The 16,530-nt window shown below is 45.3% G+C and overlaps 1 protein-coding gene across 1 annotated transcript in view; it reads right to left on the bottom strand.

The window, feature by feature from the left end:
- The window catches only part of LOC106588110 (regulatory-associated protein of mTOR), a 215,231-nt gene that overhangs the window by 119,972 nt on the left and 78,729 nt on the right, over positions 1 to 16,530 (bottom strand). The window contains exons 6-7 of the mRNA XM_082965118.1: positions 16,094 to 16,240; positions 7,581 to 7,756 (exon numbers count right to left, since the gene is read on the bottom strand). Coding sequence (XP_082821244.1) covers positions 7,581 to 7,756; positions 16,094 to 16,240 — 323 coding nt within the window. The remainder of the gene's footprint in view (positions 1 to 7,580; positions 7,757 to 16,093; positions 16,241 to 16,530) is intronic.

Here is a 16,530-nt window from a genome sequence, read left to right as displayed (position 1 = left end):
CGGATCCTTTGAGCATGAAAAGAGTTGATACAGAAGAGGAAATGGCTACAGTCTTCCACTTTCCTCAGAAAGTGCCATTTTTAGTACCCATTAGCCTATACTTCATCCTTTGATAGAAAATCCATGAGTGACACGTGTCTGTACGTCATGTGTGCACACCTGAGACCAATCTATTCCTGATTGTTAATCCAACGAAGTCCAGAAATTGCCGTTTTTAAAGTCATTAATATTAATGACGCTACAGAGACCTCATTAAACTGAAGGTCAAAATAGGGCCCCCATAGGTCTCTGGTCTGAAGTACTCCACTATATAGGGACTAAGGTGCCATTTGGGACACAGCGTAAGTCTTATGTTGACCTTCAGTAAAAATAGAATAATGAAGAAAATTGAAATCCATTGTGTTATTGACAAAAAATAATTGCTTTTAAATGTCCTATGAGTACATCTTGAAGTTTGCCCGTCCTCCTCGCCCACATATCTCAGCTTCATCAGTCAATGATATTTACAAAGGGCTCCCAACCTGCTAAAGCATTTATGATAGAATCTGTCAAACAGTGCTTTGCAAATACAATGTCTACTCTGAAATGCTTCACAAACTGGCATGACCTTGTCATTTCTAAGGAGTCAAATGGAGAACAGCAACTACCAGAAGAACAATTTATTCTATCAATCGGACATTGTGACAGCCATTTTGGATCGAGGAACTCCAGTTCCATAATGAGGATAATAATAATAGTTTTTTTGCCATTTATCTTTCGGACAAGTTGGGCAGAAAGCTCAAATATCCTCCCCTCCTCCCCTCCCCCATGGGCCAAAAAAGGTGACTGAAAATGGTTGTTTGATGCAAGGAACCACTTCACTAAATAATATTCACTATTACATTATCACTGGTATTGACAATGGAAGGCTGCTGCTCTCTGAGCCCATGTATTATAAAGTGTCTCCAGCCGTTGTGGCCTTGAGCAAGGCACTTAACCCACCACAAAGTACAAAACTACACTAATAGGCCACTGTATAAAACACATGTGGGCCGTCAACCCTCCAACTGGAGACCTACTGGGTGGCATGCTTTTGATCCAGCCCTGCACAAACACACCAGAGTCAGCCTACCAAGGTCCTGTTGAGCAGCTGATTTATTTTTTATTTTTTAAATGGGTTATGTTCGAGCAGGGCTGGATCAAGAGCCTGCACACTCAGTAGCTCTCCTGGAATCTCCTGGGAGGATGGTTGGCCACCCTGCAACATTACAATTACAATCAAATACTTCCTATGTCTTTATAAAATAATTCCCTCATTCAATGAACCAGGGATGAAATGGCTAAGGTGGGCGAGGAAGCTAACTAAGATGTTTATCCATTTGTAAGGTTAAAATATTCAGTGTTCAGGGGAGATCTTGACAGCATAGGAGTTACTTGTCAATAAGGCTATTCTAAGATTTTTATTTTTTTTTACTTTTTCAGAATTACACGGCCAGTATTGAACAGAGGACAATCCTAACCAATTGCGAGCGCTTGAGAGACGTACGGGTTTACAACCAGAGTATGCAGCACTGGTTTCATCAACTGTGCCCCTGTATGACCTGCGTGTCGGCCATTTGCGGTTATACACGAGCGCCTGTGGAAAGTTATTTTAGGACATGGGACATGACAACGACATTAACACATGCTGATACCTAAAAAGTTAACTAGCGAGATAGCTAATGTATAAGTGTAGTTTGGCTGGTTATGTAGTTAGTCTGTTGTTTATCATTGTCTTACTTGCTGCGCAAATCTCTCCCTCCCCCGGCAACAGTCCACTGACAAACGCAGGTGATGCACACACCATAACTTCTCCAGGATTTTCATTGCTGATCAAAGAACTTGCTATAACTAGGCAAATAACTTACTAACTAGCAACGAATATCAACAAATGTGCTTTGATCTCAAAAATGCATTTCACGACTGCATGATTGAAAGACTGTCTATGCAGGCCTACAATAATTCTACTCTGATGTGTTCTGTAGATTCGGAGGACACTGATCAAATTCTGATCGGAGTAGCCTTATTTGTTTGATAGTGATTTTTGTGTGATTTAAAAAAACAACAACATACATTTATATTCTTGTCTGACAATTTTTTTTACTTGCCCAAACCAGCAGACAAGTGTTAATGTCAAGGCCTGTATATGATATATTAATGTCTATATACACACACACACACACACACCGTAAAACTTCAATTAAACCCAGTCTCAAATAGCCGCCCGTCCCTTTTCAGCAAATAAACACTTTTTCAAATAAACACTGGGTCTAAATTGATATTCCCATGGTCATGTGTATAAAACTTCATTATTATTTTTCATCCGTCATCGTCGCTAGCCATGGCACAACCAAACTCATAGAGCAAAATTCTGGCCAGGCAACAGCCAGGCATTTTGGAATTGATCCAAATCGAGTGAGAGAACGGCGAAGTCATAAAGTCGAAGTTAAGTGTTTGTCTGTGGATCAGACGAGGGCGAGGCTGCAAGGTGGATCAGACGAGGGCGAGGCTGCAAGGTGGATCAGACGAGGCTGCAAGGTGGATCAGGCGAGGCTGCAAGGTGGATCAGACGAGGCTGCAAGGTGGATCAGACGAGGCTGCAAGGTGGATCAGACGAGGCTGCAAGGTGGATCAGACGAGGCTGCAAGGTGGATCAGACGAGGCTGCAAGGTGGATCAGACGAGGCTGCAAGGTGGATCAGACGAGGCTGCAAGGTGGATCAGACGAGGCTGCAAGGTGGATCAGACGAGGGCGAGGCTGCAAGGTGGATCAGACGAGAGCGAGGCTGCAAGGTGGATCAGACGAGGGCGAGACTGCAAGGTGGATCAGACGAGGGCGAGACTGCAAGGTGGATCAGACGAGGGCGAGACTGCAAGGTGGATCAGACGAGGGCGAGACTGCAAGGTGGATCAGACGAGGGCGAGACTGCAAGGTGGATCAGACGAGGGCGAGACTGCAAGGTGGATCAGACGAGGGCGAGACTGCAAGGTGGATCAGACGAGGGCGAGACTGCAAGGTGGATCAGACGAGGGCGAGACTGCAAGGTGGATCAGACGAGGAGAGAACTGCAAGGTGAGGGGAGGCGCTGGTTGTGTTCAGTGATGGAAGCAAATAAACACCTGGGCTATTAATTTCAGTTTTATGGTATTCAGACATTCAACCTAACATGAAAGGGCCTGGCCTACATGTTGCCACTCCTAGAGAGCTTTCATCCAGCAGTATCCCTCCCCCACCCAAATGCAGAGGCCTCTTTCCCCCCCTGCTGCATGGCTTCCCTCTGTGCAGAGATCACCACAGTCCAGTACCCCTTGGATATTAAAAATGACAAGGCACGGAAAGAGTACAAAGAAAAGCTTCTCATGGACAATCCAGAGACACTATTTGCTGACTGCTACAAAAATGGGAAAGTAAGCAACCTAATCTTCCACACAGACCATCCCTGGGCATGGTACACAGCTATAAGAGCACACTACCCCTCTTTTAAGAGGGTATTGGCAGAGGATGGTTAAAATCAGAATAGTGGAAAACGAGGACCCTGAGACACCCTCTGTCAACCTGTACGAGAATGGAACAGTGGTGTTGCAGGGCAGCGTCATACATTTCCAAAAGTACTTCCACAGAATCACAGCGAGAGTACAGCAGGAGAAGCTTTCTCTTGGTGACGACTCCCCCACCTCGAGCGAGTCTGATCACACCTCTTCAAACTGTCCTGCACTGAACACACCCAGGTCCCACAACTGCACTGTTCGTCCATCATTGAGAGGGATAAATTCACTGAGCTTGAGAGAGACATGGTGAAGCTCAGAGAACTAGTCCACACTCTCCAGACAGCACAGACACACAAAACAGACCAGCACTCACCCCCCCCCCCCCTCCTTACAGTACCCAGAGGGCTGAAGGTGGAGATGGACTGCTGTCTGAGAAAGCTGGCTGCACTCCGGTCTGAGGTAAGAGAACTTGGAGGAGGAGAGCGAGGAACACATGGCACAGCACTGCAGGAGGAGGTGGGAAAGCAGAGGTGTGACAATCAACCACTCATGACAGAGCTAGCCATCCTCCCAGAGAAGCCAACAGAACAGCCCACTTCAGACCTCAACCACAGCAGGACAGACAAGGCAGGATCCACCAACCCAGCAGACTCCTTCCCCCCCACCAGATCGCTCTCCTGACAATAACCCCACTGAGGAGACACAGAACCCAGAGATTGTGCTCCTCATTGACTCAAATGGGAAATGCATTGATGAGGAAACTTTGTCCAAAACACCAAGTGGCTAAACTCTGGTGTCCGAACACTCGGCGTACCCTGGAGCTGCTGTCAGAGGACCGACTAGGGTACCCCAGCCACATCATAATACACACAGGCACAAACGCCCAGAGAGCCCAGCAGGAAAGGGTGGCCACAGCACTCAAGGGAGTGATTGAAAAAGCCTTTTCCACTTTCCCCAACGCACAAGTGGTTATCGCCACCCTGCTACCAGGAAAATACTTTTACCCTGCCACCACACAGCGGGTGAATGCAAGCAATTCCCGGGACCAAATGTTTACCTGGCCCACCACTCCACCTTGGACTTGAACAGCCTTTATGATCAGGTTCACCTCTACATGGCAGCAGTCCCCACCTTTCCCAGGACCCTGAAGAACGTCACCCTCAACCGTAGCCCCAGCATCTCACACAGGAGCAACAGAAACAGACACCCCACCCAAACGGACAACCCAGACCAGCGAGCCCCCCCCCCCCCCAGAGGACCTGCACCAAGAGGATCCACACCAAGAGGACCTACACCCAGACCACAGCATCACCAGCTACATCCCCAACCAGTCGACAACTAGCCACACCATATATAGTCCCCCCTCCCCACCCAGATGAGTCTTGTGCCCCTTCTGGGTCTGAGGTCATCTGCCTTCGGCGTAAAGAGCAGGAAACCAGAGTTCAAAGACATTGGAAATACAGACATTGTCATCCTACAAGAAACATGGTAGAGGAGACGGACCGACTGGTTGCCCTCTAGGTTACAGAGAGCTGGTAGTCCCATCCACCAAACTACCCGGTGTGAAACAGGGAAGAGACTCAGGGGGTATGCTAATTTGGTATAGAGCAGACCTAACCCACTTTAATAAATTAGTCGAAACATTTTACATCTGGGTAAAAATGAATAAGGAGATGATTTCAACGATGAAAACATTTCCTCATGTGTGCTACCTATATCCCCCAATATAATCCCCATACTTAAACAATGACAGCTTCTCCATCCTAGAGGGGGAGATGAACTTTTTCCAGGCCCAGGGACATGTACTGGTCTGTGGCGACCTAAATACCAGAATCGGACAAGAACCTAACACTCTTAACACACAGGGGGCAAACACCTACCTGGAGGTGACAGCATTCCCTCCCAAATATGCCCCCCTAGACACGACTATAACAAAACAACCAACAAAAACAGGTCACAACTCCTGCAGCTGTCTCACGCTGAGTCTGTACATAGTCAATGGTAGGCTTCGAGGGGACTCTTACGGTAGGTACACCTACAGATCATCCCTTGGCAGTAGTACTGTAGATTACTTTATCACTGACCTCAAGCCAGAGTCTCTCACAGCGTTCACAGTCCCCCCTTTGACACCCCTATCAGATCACAGCAAAATCACAGTCGACTTGAACAGAGCAATACTCAATCATGAGGCATCAAAGCCAAAGGAACGGCAATTCGTCAACCACCTTAAAAGGAAGTGACTGTCAAACCTTCCATAACAAAGCCACCACCTATAGAGAGATAAACCTGGAGAAGAGTCCCCTAAGCAAGCTGGTCCTGGGGCTCTGTTCACAAAACACAAACAGAGCCCCAGGTAGCAACACAATTAGACCCAACCAAGTCATGAGAAAACAAAAAGATATGACACATTGGAAAGAGCACACTAGAATGCTATTTGGCCCTAAACAGAGTACACAGTGGCAGAATACTTGACCACTGACTGACCCAAAATTAAGGAAAGCTTTGACTACGTACAGACTCAGTGCTCATAGCCTTGCTATTGAGAGAGGCCGCCGTAGGCAGACCTGGCTCTCAAGAGAAGACGGGCTTTGTGCACACTACTCACAAAATTAGGTGGAAACTGAGCTGCACTTCCTTACCCCTTTCTATGCCAAATTTATGATCATATTTGAGACACATTTTTCCCTCGGATTACACAGACCCACAAAGAATTCGAAAACAAATCCAATTTTTATAAACTCCCATATCTATTGGGTTAAATACCACAGTGTGCCATCACAGCAGCAAGATGTGTGACCTGTTGCCACAAGAAAAGGGCTAAAAATGAAGAACAAGCCCTATTGTAAATACAACCCATATTTATGTTTATTTACTTTCCCTTTACCTATTTGCACATCGTTACAACACTGTATATTGCCATATGACATTTGAAATGTGTCTATTCATTTGGAACTTTTGTGAGTGTAATGTTTACTGTTCATTTCACTTTTGCTTATGAGCTATTTCACTGGCTTTGGCAATGTAAACATGTGTTTCCTATGCCAATAAAGCCCTTTGAATTGAATAGAAAGACAGTGAAAGTGAGGATAGAGATGTTCCGGCTCATGGAGCATCACGTTTAATATGCACAGATTGGATAGATTTGGGCCCGTGGCCTAATCCCATTGTGAATATGAAACTCAGTTACTGCCATCTCGGCAATGACACACACACACACACACACACACACACACACACACACACACCCCCGGCAAAGAAAATATACTGATGGTTGGATAGACAGAGAATTTTGAGGTCTCCACTCATGAGCAACAGAGGAGAAACACTACAGTGAACACCACAATGCCAGAGTCATGTTCATTAGTCAAAAATAAGAGCAAAAACACACGCCATGCAGTTGAACATTGGTGACATCCTAATTCAATGTCCACTTTCTCCCCTTTACACAAACTGACCGTGAGCCTTTTCCAAGAGGATTCCTGTGCTAGCGTCCCAGTTGAATCACCTCTCTGCCAGACCTCAACCCGGTACCGCTGGAAAACACCATACTATATTGTTGTGCCCTACGACCCTAATCGTCACCCAATCATTACATAAATGACACATCATACAGATGGCCGTGTGTATGTGGGCACGCATGGTAAAGTGACAGGGGGTCTTTAGAGGTGATGAAATCCACCTGTGGTTGGTAAGCAAGACCCCCCTCAGTGTGATCTACATGCTAAAATCAGCCGTACTACACAGACAGACAGCACCAGAGGCAGAAAATACAACACCACGGAATATGGAATGATATCCAATTATACTAGTATGTCAAAATGAAGGCTATACCAATATATTCCCCCAAAGTACAGTATGTTCAAAACTAACGACGCATCAATGCTTTAGAGAGCAGGGATGTCTAATGACCGTACTATGTGGAAAATATATCTAAATAGTTTATTTGGCATACTAATATCAACATCATTGGATATCATTGAACAAGGAAAGTATGCCACTTAGACAGGGTGTCTGAGAACGAGGAGTTGTAAGTTGGAGTGATCCATCTTTTGGCTGGTCCACTGTGGCTCTTACCAGCGCAGGGCGATCTTGATGGGCGTGGTGAGGCAGGAGGTGAAGAGGTCAGCGGGGAGGTCAGGGTTCATGGGCAGTAGCTCTGAGGCCTCGCAGGCGGCTAGCTGGATACAGTTCTTCATGGAGGGGGGGAGAGGCATCTGGGCCAGGGGGTGGTTGGGGTTAATGGCTGCCACCTGGAAGAGGACAAAAGACTTGGAGGCTAATAGAGGGATAGACTATACAGAGACACAGGTCAAACAAATAAGCTGCACAGACGGACACACCGATTTCATGCTATCCCAGTCTGAATAAAATTATAATACTTTTTATTCAAAAATAAAATAAAAAAGGTACAGACAAACAGAAGACCAGGGCATAATAGAGAAAATATGTAATACTGAACTCTCGTACGACTTTTTCCCCCCTTACTAGCTCTGACTTTGCTGATAGCTACTTTATTGAAGGAAGGTGTACTCACTGTGCCTGTTGTCCCACCTAGCTTTCTTAAGACGAACGCACTAACTGTAAGTCACTCTGGATAAGAGCATCTGCTAAATGACCAAAATGTAAATAAAATCAAAGAGCAGTAAAGGGAAAGAGAAATAACAGTAGACAAAGAACAAGATGACAGAACAAGAGAGAAGGGAAAACCAACCAGAGATGGTAACACCGAGCAAGAGAAAGAGGACCAGATAAAAGAACAAGAATAGAACCAACAGAAAAGAGAAGAGACAGATAATAGGCCAGAGGGATGTGCAGGTCAGAGAAAGGGAGTGAAAACCTTTAGGTCATCGGATCCTCTCACTGCTCTAAACTTGTGCTATCATCCGGTAATGAGATGTGGAAGAGAGCTTTTGAAGTTCAGGGTGGCGGTGGTGTTCGATAGCATAGTGTATTCTGAACAAACAGCCTCTGGAGCAGATATTGGATAATGTGATATTATCATTCTGGGGAGCAGGACCGCCTGTACAATGCCATGAATACAAAGGTAAGAGAGACCGTGTGTGTGTGTGGAACGGACAGGTGTGTGTGTACGTTTGTGCGTGTGTGTGTGTGTGTGTCTACTCCTGGTATGGGTGTATAGATCCATCCAGACCTGGTTTGATGTCACTCTGCCTCTAGGCAGCTTGTGGAGGTGAGCTCCATTTTTCATTTGACGACCTCGGAGTGCTCCCTTCCCCTCCCCACCCGGGGCTGTTGACCACGGACTCCCTGGGCTTATAAATACTTCACACTTATGACTGAAGCGCTTGTACTTTCGAGCTTCAAATGTGTGAGTTCTGCCATAATTCTACAATTCTGGCGCAGCCTAAATCTCCCAATGACTAACAATACGTGACGTGCGGCCGAGTTTCAGGCAAGGATCTGGAGATTTGATCCGGCCCTTGAGGATCATTTTGTACTGATGGCATAGCTGATGCATATGATGGAAGGGTGCAATACAATTTAAAGCACTTTGTCCGTCTAGCCTTATGATAGCTAGTGTTACGGTAGATGGATGGTACCGCGTGCTGAACAGTGGGACTCTTCACAGGAGATTTAGATTTACCTGCCACTCCTAGTACCATCCCATCCGTGAGAGAACAGGGAAATTCTGCTTTAAGTGCTAAAAACACTTCCTGTTTTTAAAAACAGCGCTGTGCCAAGCTGGCTATAATTGCTGTGCAGGGAGGAAGTGAAAAGTCTTCTTCAAAGTGTCAACCTAAACACTTACATCAGCGCAGTAGACCAGGGACACATGCCCAGTCGATCAGGCTGTCCTCACATCTCCTTAGTCTATAGGTAGAAAAGGGAATGTGCAACACACACACAATGCACTCAAAGGCAAGTGTCACACACAGCCCACACAATCTGGAAAACATGAGGTGAAAATAGCTAAATTCTCCTCACAGTCAACTCAACATCTGATGCAAGGCATGGTAAACCTAGGCTTCTTTTTTTAAATGTATTTATTTATTAAACGCCTCTTAGGCCAGAGTGCAGACGATGGAAGGCTAGTCATGTTTTCCTAAGGGCTAGCTGGCAAACAGACACACTGAAATGCAACCAGACAGACAGACCAGCATTTTCTCCAGATCTTCCCCCTCGGTGATGTGCAAATACAACACTCGAAAACGTTCAATTGAAATGAACAGAGGCATGAAAAGTAAGGTGTGTGTGTGAGATTCAGTGTGTTGTATGATTAAACATCTCAGTTCAGGGTGCAACAGAGCTATGGGCAGAAAAGCCTTCCTTCTCTAATTGTAGCATGTTATAATGAGGATACTCCAGAGAAAGGAAACTAAATGTGGGACCTGCAGCTAGCTAACATCTCAGTGTGACGTCCACATGTGTCTTCATTGCTTTTAGATACACACTTATAAAATAGCACTATTAAACCTACAGCTCTGCTCAGACCTGTCTGGATTAATAGGGACGTGAGTGTGTGTGTGCTTGCGTACGTACACTGTGCATGTCAATGTCTCGTACGATTACGTCTTCTCTGTCACTTCTTAATGATGAAATGGGGAATGTTACACAAACCAACGCAACATGGATATTTGAACTACTCTATAATGCATGATGATGGATCAACGATGGTGGAACAATATTGTTACACAAATCACTTGGGATATTGTGAAACAGGTAAACAATAGACATTAAGGTAAATGCCACAATACTGCCTAAACCGTCTGGCTTTTCAGTAATAAACATATTAGCAGATCGTAATCTCATAAATTTGCATTACAACCATGGAAGGATTTTATTTTCATCACATCACGGGGGGGGGGGGGTGTATACACATGCGCGCACACACACACACACAGAGAGCAAGGAGACAACACACCCCGAAGTGTGCATTGACTGAGAACAGATATACCAACAGACAAATGCACAACAATCAGACTCCATCCGCCCAAAAGAAAGAGCACAGACACAAAACACAGTCATTTCCACACAACAGGTAATGCAGTGAGCATCATACTGCTGACTCCATACAGTAAGTTCTGAAATATTTAGCAGGAAGCAGACTGCTCATAACAGAGCACTCAGACACCACACCCCTGACTGAAGGTTGCATGTCTGTCAGAGAAACCTCCCCATCCTTCCGCACCACTCCCCCTATTTCCAGGTTTTAAAAAAAAGGCCCCTGGTGGGATCAAGTCTGTCCCTATGTGTGTGTGTGTGAACTAGGGCCACCCTCTTCGTGCACTCTGCTGCAGAGCGTTATGCTGTAGCCGGAAACAGGGATGGAGAGGGACTCCCTGCCTTGGTACTATCATGCATCTTTAATAGTCTTCCGGAACTACCTCCCTCCCTGTCTCTCCACCTGTCTCCTTCCTCTACCTCCCTCATCCTATTTCAATATTGCTCTTTCATCTATCCCCCACTCTTTCCTCTCCCTCCCAACTGCCATCCATCTTTCCATTCCCCTCCAATTCTCTCTCGTTCTCCATCACTCCCCCATCCCTCTCTTCCTGTTGCTGTGCAGGTGGGGGAGAGGTGCACTAAGGTGTAAAGTGGAGACATTTTGCCTTCCGCCAGCTGATATTTGTTGTTGAATAAGGTTTGTTCAAAATGTCACTTATTTTTATTGAAGTTTTATTATAAACATTTTTTTTTACCCCTTTTTCTCCCCAATTTCGTGGTATCCAATTGGTAGTTACAGTCTTGTCTCATCGCTGCGACTCCCGTACGGACTCGGGAGAGGCGAAGGTCGAGAACCGTCCTTCCTCCGAAACACAACCCAACCAAGCCGCACTGCTTCTTGACACAATGCCCACTTAACCCGGAAGCCAGCCGCACTAATGTGTCAGAGGAAACACTGTACACCTGGCGACCGTGTCAGCGTGCACTGCGCCCGGCCCGCCACAAGAGTCGCTAGTGCGCGATGGGACAAGGACATCCCTGTCGGACAAACCCTCCCCTAATCGCGGCCGGCTGCGACAGAGCCTGGACTCGAACCAAGAATCTCTAGTGGCACAGCTAGCACTGCGATGCAGTGCCTTAGACCACTGCGCCACTCGGGAGGCCCAAGACACAGTTCTGTTATGGCACATTAAATTCCATTCCATCCCATGGCCCATATTGCAATATATCATCCAGAAGGCGAGATCAGTACAGGTGCATCAAAGCTGGGAACGAGAGACTGAAAAACAGTTTCTATTTCAAGGCCATCAGACTAGCACATTAGAGGGTGCTGCCCTATATAGACTAGGAATCACTGGTCACTTTAATAATGTTTACACATTTTGCATTACTCTTCTCATATGTATATACTGTATTCTATTCTACTGTATCTTAGTCTATGTATTACTCATCTCATATGTATATACTGTATTCTATCCTATCCTACTGTATCTTAGTCTATGCATTACTCATCTCATATGTATATACTGTATTCTATCCTATCCTACTGTATCTTAGTCTATGCATTACTCATCTCATATGTATATACTGTATTCTATCCTACTGTATCTTAGTCTATGCGTTACTCATCTCATATGCATATACTGTATTCTATCCTACTGTATCTTAGTCTATGCGGCTCTGACATTGCTCGCCCAAATATTTATATATTCTTAATTCCATTCCTTTACTTTAGATGTCTGTTTTGTGTGTAATTGTTTGACATTACTTGTTAGATATTACTGCACTGTTGGAGCATTTCGCTACACCCACAATAACATCTGCTAAACACGTGTACGCAACAAATACAATTTGATTTGATTTCACAACAGTTCCAGCTCGCTGGAGCTAAGAGCTTTAGCCCATAGTAACCCAAAGAGAACCCAGAGTGGCCAATTACACCAACATTTTTTAACAGCTGAGGAGCAAACGCTACTCTATCCCTCTCCCTCCCTCCATCTCTCTTCCTTGCCCTCCCCCCTCGCTCTACCGCCTATCACGCGCTGACAGCTTTAAGTGTTATTGATGGGCCGCTGGGCCTTGGCCTCCTCCGTCTTTCCATCCCTTCATCCCTCTATCGGGCCGTGACCCCTGCTATCTCAGCCTGGTAAGAGTTGGACACATACAATACCGGTCAAACGTTTCAGAACACCTACTCATTCAAAGGTTTTTCTTTATTTTTACTATTTTCTACATTGTTGGATAATAATGAAGATAGCAAAACTATGAAATAACATATGGAATCAGGTAGTAAACAAAAATAAAAGTGTTAAATCAAAAAATAAACTTGATTCTTCAAATAGCCTTGATAACAGCTTTGCACACTCTTGGCATTCTCTCAACCAGGTTCATGAGGTAGTCACCTGGAATGCATTTCAATTAACAGGTGTGCCTTCTTAAAAGTTCATTTGTGGAATTTCTTTCCTTCTTAATTGGGTTTGAGCCAATCAGTTGTGTTGTGTCTCAACATCAACTGTTCAGAAGAGACTGTGTGAATCAGGCCTTCATGGTCGAATTGCTGAAAAGAAACCACTACTAAAGGACACCAATAAGAAAAAGAGACTTGCATGTGCCAAGAAACACGAGTAATGGACATTAGACCTGTGGAAATTTGTCCTTTGTTCTGGAGTCCAAATGGGATATTCATGGTTCCAACCGCTGTGTCTTTGTGAGAACGCGGTGTGGGTGAACGGATGATCTCTGCATGTGTGGTTTCCACTGTGAAGCATGGAGGAGGTGGTGTTACGGTGTGGGGGTGCTTTACTGGTGACACTGTCTGTGATTTATTTAGACTTCAAGGCACACTTAACCAGCATAGCTACCACAGCATTCTGCCGCGATACGCCATCCCATCTAGTTTGGGCTTAGTGGGACTATCATTTGTTGACCCAACACACCTCCAGGCTGTGCAAGGGCTATTTTACCAAGAAGGAGAGTGATGGAGTGCTGCATCAGAAGACCTGGCCTCCACAATCCCCCGAACTCAACCAAATTGAGATGGTTTGGGATGAGTTGAACCGCAGAGTGAAGGAAAAGCAGCCAACAAGTGCTCAGCATATGTGGGAACTCCTTCAAGACTGTTGGAAAAGCATTCCAGGTGAAGCTGGTTGAGAGAATGCCAAGCGTGTGCATATCTGTTATCAAGGCAAATGGTGGCTATTTGAAAATTCTCAAATATAAAATAGATTTTCATTTGTTGAACACTTTTTTGGTTACTACATGATTCCATATGTGTTATTTCATAGTTTGGATGTCTTCACTATTATTCTACAATGTAGAAAATAGTAAATAAAGAAAAACCCTTGAATGAGTAGGTGTTCTAAAACTTAGAGTAGATAGAAGGGTTAGAGGGAGCAGGGCAGAGGGAGCCTGAATGGACGGATGGTGAGAGGAGAGAAGCTGTGTTGCAGGTATTGTACTTAGCAAGAGTGCACAGTGAAGGATGAGTCTCCTCTCACAATCTGTCTGTCTTTTTCTTAGTTTCTCAAGACTGCATTGGAACACTTTCGTCCTTCGCCTCGCTCTGCCGTCCCTTCCTCTCCCACTTCTCTTTTCCCCACATCCTCCCCCTTTGTATTGCTCGCCCTCTTCTCCCCCTCTTCCCCCCTTTCTCTGCATCTCATCATCCCTCGTTGTCCTTCTCTCGCTCACCCTCTTTTTCTTTCTGCTGTATCCCATATAATCTGAAGTGCGTTCAATCTCCTCCATGAATAATTGAACTGCGTGTTGTAAATTCACTTGAGATGCCACGGCCGGTAAGAAGAAAACAGTGGAATAAAGGGGATGGAGGGATGGTAGGGAGGGGGAGTAGAGATCCTGACCAAACCAAAACACTATCATTAATTCATTTAGCTCCAGCTGCCTATTCGCAGGCTGGGATCAGAAAGGAGATTGTGAAACGCTTCTTCCATTCAAAATGTTTAGCTGGCTGGCCATCCGGAATTCAACGCACATTATACAAACACACACACACACCTTGGTCTCGCTGCGGGAGTGGTTGTGTGTGTATGGGGGAACTCTGTGTGTGTGTGTGTGTGTGTGTGTGTGTGTGTGTGTGTGTGTGTGTGTGTGTGTGTGTGTGACAGTGCATTCATAAAGTTTTCAGACCCCTTGACTTTTCCCATATTTTGTTACATTACAGCCTTATTCTGAAATGGATTAAACTGTTTCCCCCCTCAATCTACACTGAATACCCCAAAATGACAAAGAAAAAAAGTCAAATTTTTGTGGCATTTTTTTTTTATGTATAAATGAAGTAACACATTTACATAAGTATTCAGACATTTTACTCAGTACTATGTTGAAGCACCTTTGGCAGCGTTTACAGCCTCGAGTCTTCTTGGGTATGACGCTAAAACCTCGGCACACCTGTATTTGGGGAGTTTCTCCCATTCTTCTCTGCAGATCCTCTCAAGCTCTGTCAGGTTGGATGGGGAGCGTCGCTGCACAGTTATTTTCAGGTCTCTCCAGAGGTGTTCGATTGGGTTCAAGTCCGGGCTCTGGCTGGACCACTCAAGGACATTCAGAGACTTGTCACGAAGACACTCCTGCATTGTCTTGGCTGTGTGCTTAGGGTCGTTGTCTTGTTGGAAGGTGAACCTTCGCCCCAGTCTGAGGTCCTGAGCGCTTTGGAGCAGATTTTCATCAAGGATCTCTGCACTTTAAAAAAAAGAATAATCCCTCGATCCTAACTTGTCTCCCAGTCCCTGCCATTGAAAAACATCGCCACAGCATGATGCTGCCACCACCATGCTTCACCGTAGGGAAGGTGCCAGGTTTCCTCCAGACGTGATGCTTGGCATTCAGGCCAAAGAGTTCAATCTTGGTTTCATCACACCAGAGAATCTTGTTTCTCATGGTCTGAGTCCGTTAGGTGCCTTTGGGCAAACTCCAAGCGGGCTGTCATGTGCCTTTTACTAAGGAGTGATTTCCATCTGGCCACTAACATAAAGGCCTGATTGGTGGAGTGCTGCAGAGATGGTTGTCCTTCTGGAAGGTTCTCCCATCTCCACAGAGGAACTCTGGAGCTCTATAAGTGACTATGGGTTTCTTGGTCACCTCCCTGACCAAGGCCCTTCTCCCCTGATTGCTCACTTTGGCCGGGTGTCCAGCTCTAGGAAGAGTCTTGGTGGTTCCAAACTTCTTCCATTTAAGAACAGAGGCCACTGTGTTCTTGGGGACCTTCAATGCCGCAGACATTTTTTGGTATCCTTCCCCAGATCTGTGCCTTGTGCCATTCTGTCTCTGAGCTCTACGGACAATTCCTTCGACCTCATGGCTTGGTTTTTGCTCTGAAATGCACTGTCAACTGTGGGACCTTATATAGACAGGTGTGTGCCTTTCCAAATCATGCCCAATCAATTGAATTTACCACGTGGACTCCAATCAAGTTGCAGAAACATCTCAAAGATGATCTATGGAAACAGGATGCACCTGAGCTCATTTTTGATTTATGTAAATCATTTTTTATACATTTACAAAAATGTCTTAAAACCTGTTTGGCATTATGGGGTATTGTGTGTAGATTCATGAGGACATTTTTATTTTTTATCCATTTTAGAATAAGGCTGTAACGTAACAAAATGTGGAAAAAGTCAAGGCCTCTGAATACTTAACGCACTGTATATCTCTCTGCCACCCACCTCCAGCTCCTGCTCTCTCTGCAGGGCGAACTGTTTGAAAGACTTGACGATGATGCCTGCATTGGAGCAGTCGTAAACGAAGATGGAGGGGCTGCCCATCCACGTCTGGAGGTCGTACACAGACAGAGGGATGTACTGGGTGTAGTTCTACAGGACAGACAGACAGGATGGGGGTGAGTAAACATTTTGCTAGACAAAATTAGATGACCTGCCATAGCCACCTACAACCCAGTAAATAGACATGTTCTACTAGCAATTCTTCTTTCATCCTTGTCCAAAATGAGTTGAAGATGTTGCCAAATCCTTCCATTCTCTTTCAACACTAATAATGAAAGAAAGAGGGGTAGGTATGGTTTTAACTGTACGGCTGCGTCCCAATTCGCTTATTGGATTGAACGAGGGGAAGCAATGAATGTCCTGGTGCTGTTTCTGACTAC

This window comes from Salmo salar, chromosome 02 (assembly GCF_965601325.2).
Source record: "Salmo salar chromosome 02, fSalSal1, whole genome shotgun sequence".
In the NCBI taxonomy this organism is placed as follows: Eukaryota; Metazoa; Chordata; class Actinopteri; order Salmoniformes; family Salmonidae; genus Salmo; species Salmo salar.
The sequence above is the reverse complement of the archived record's forward strand: the minus strand, read 5'-3'. Positions and strand labels throughout refer to the sequence as shown.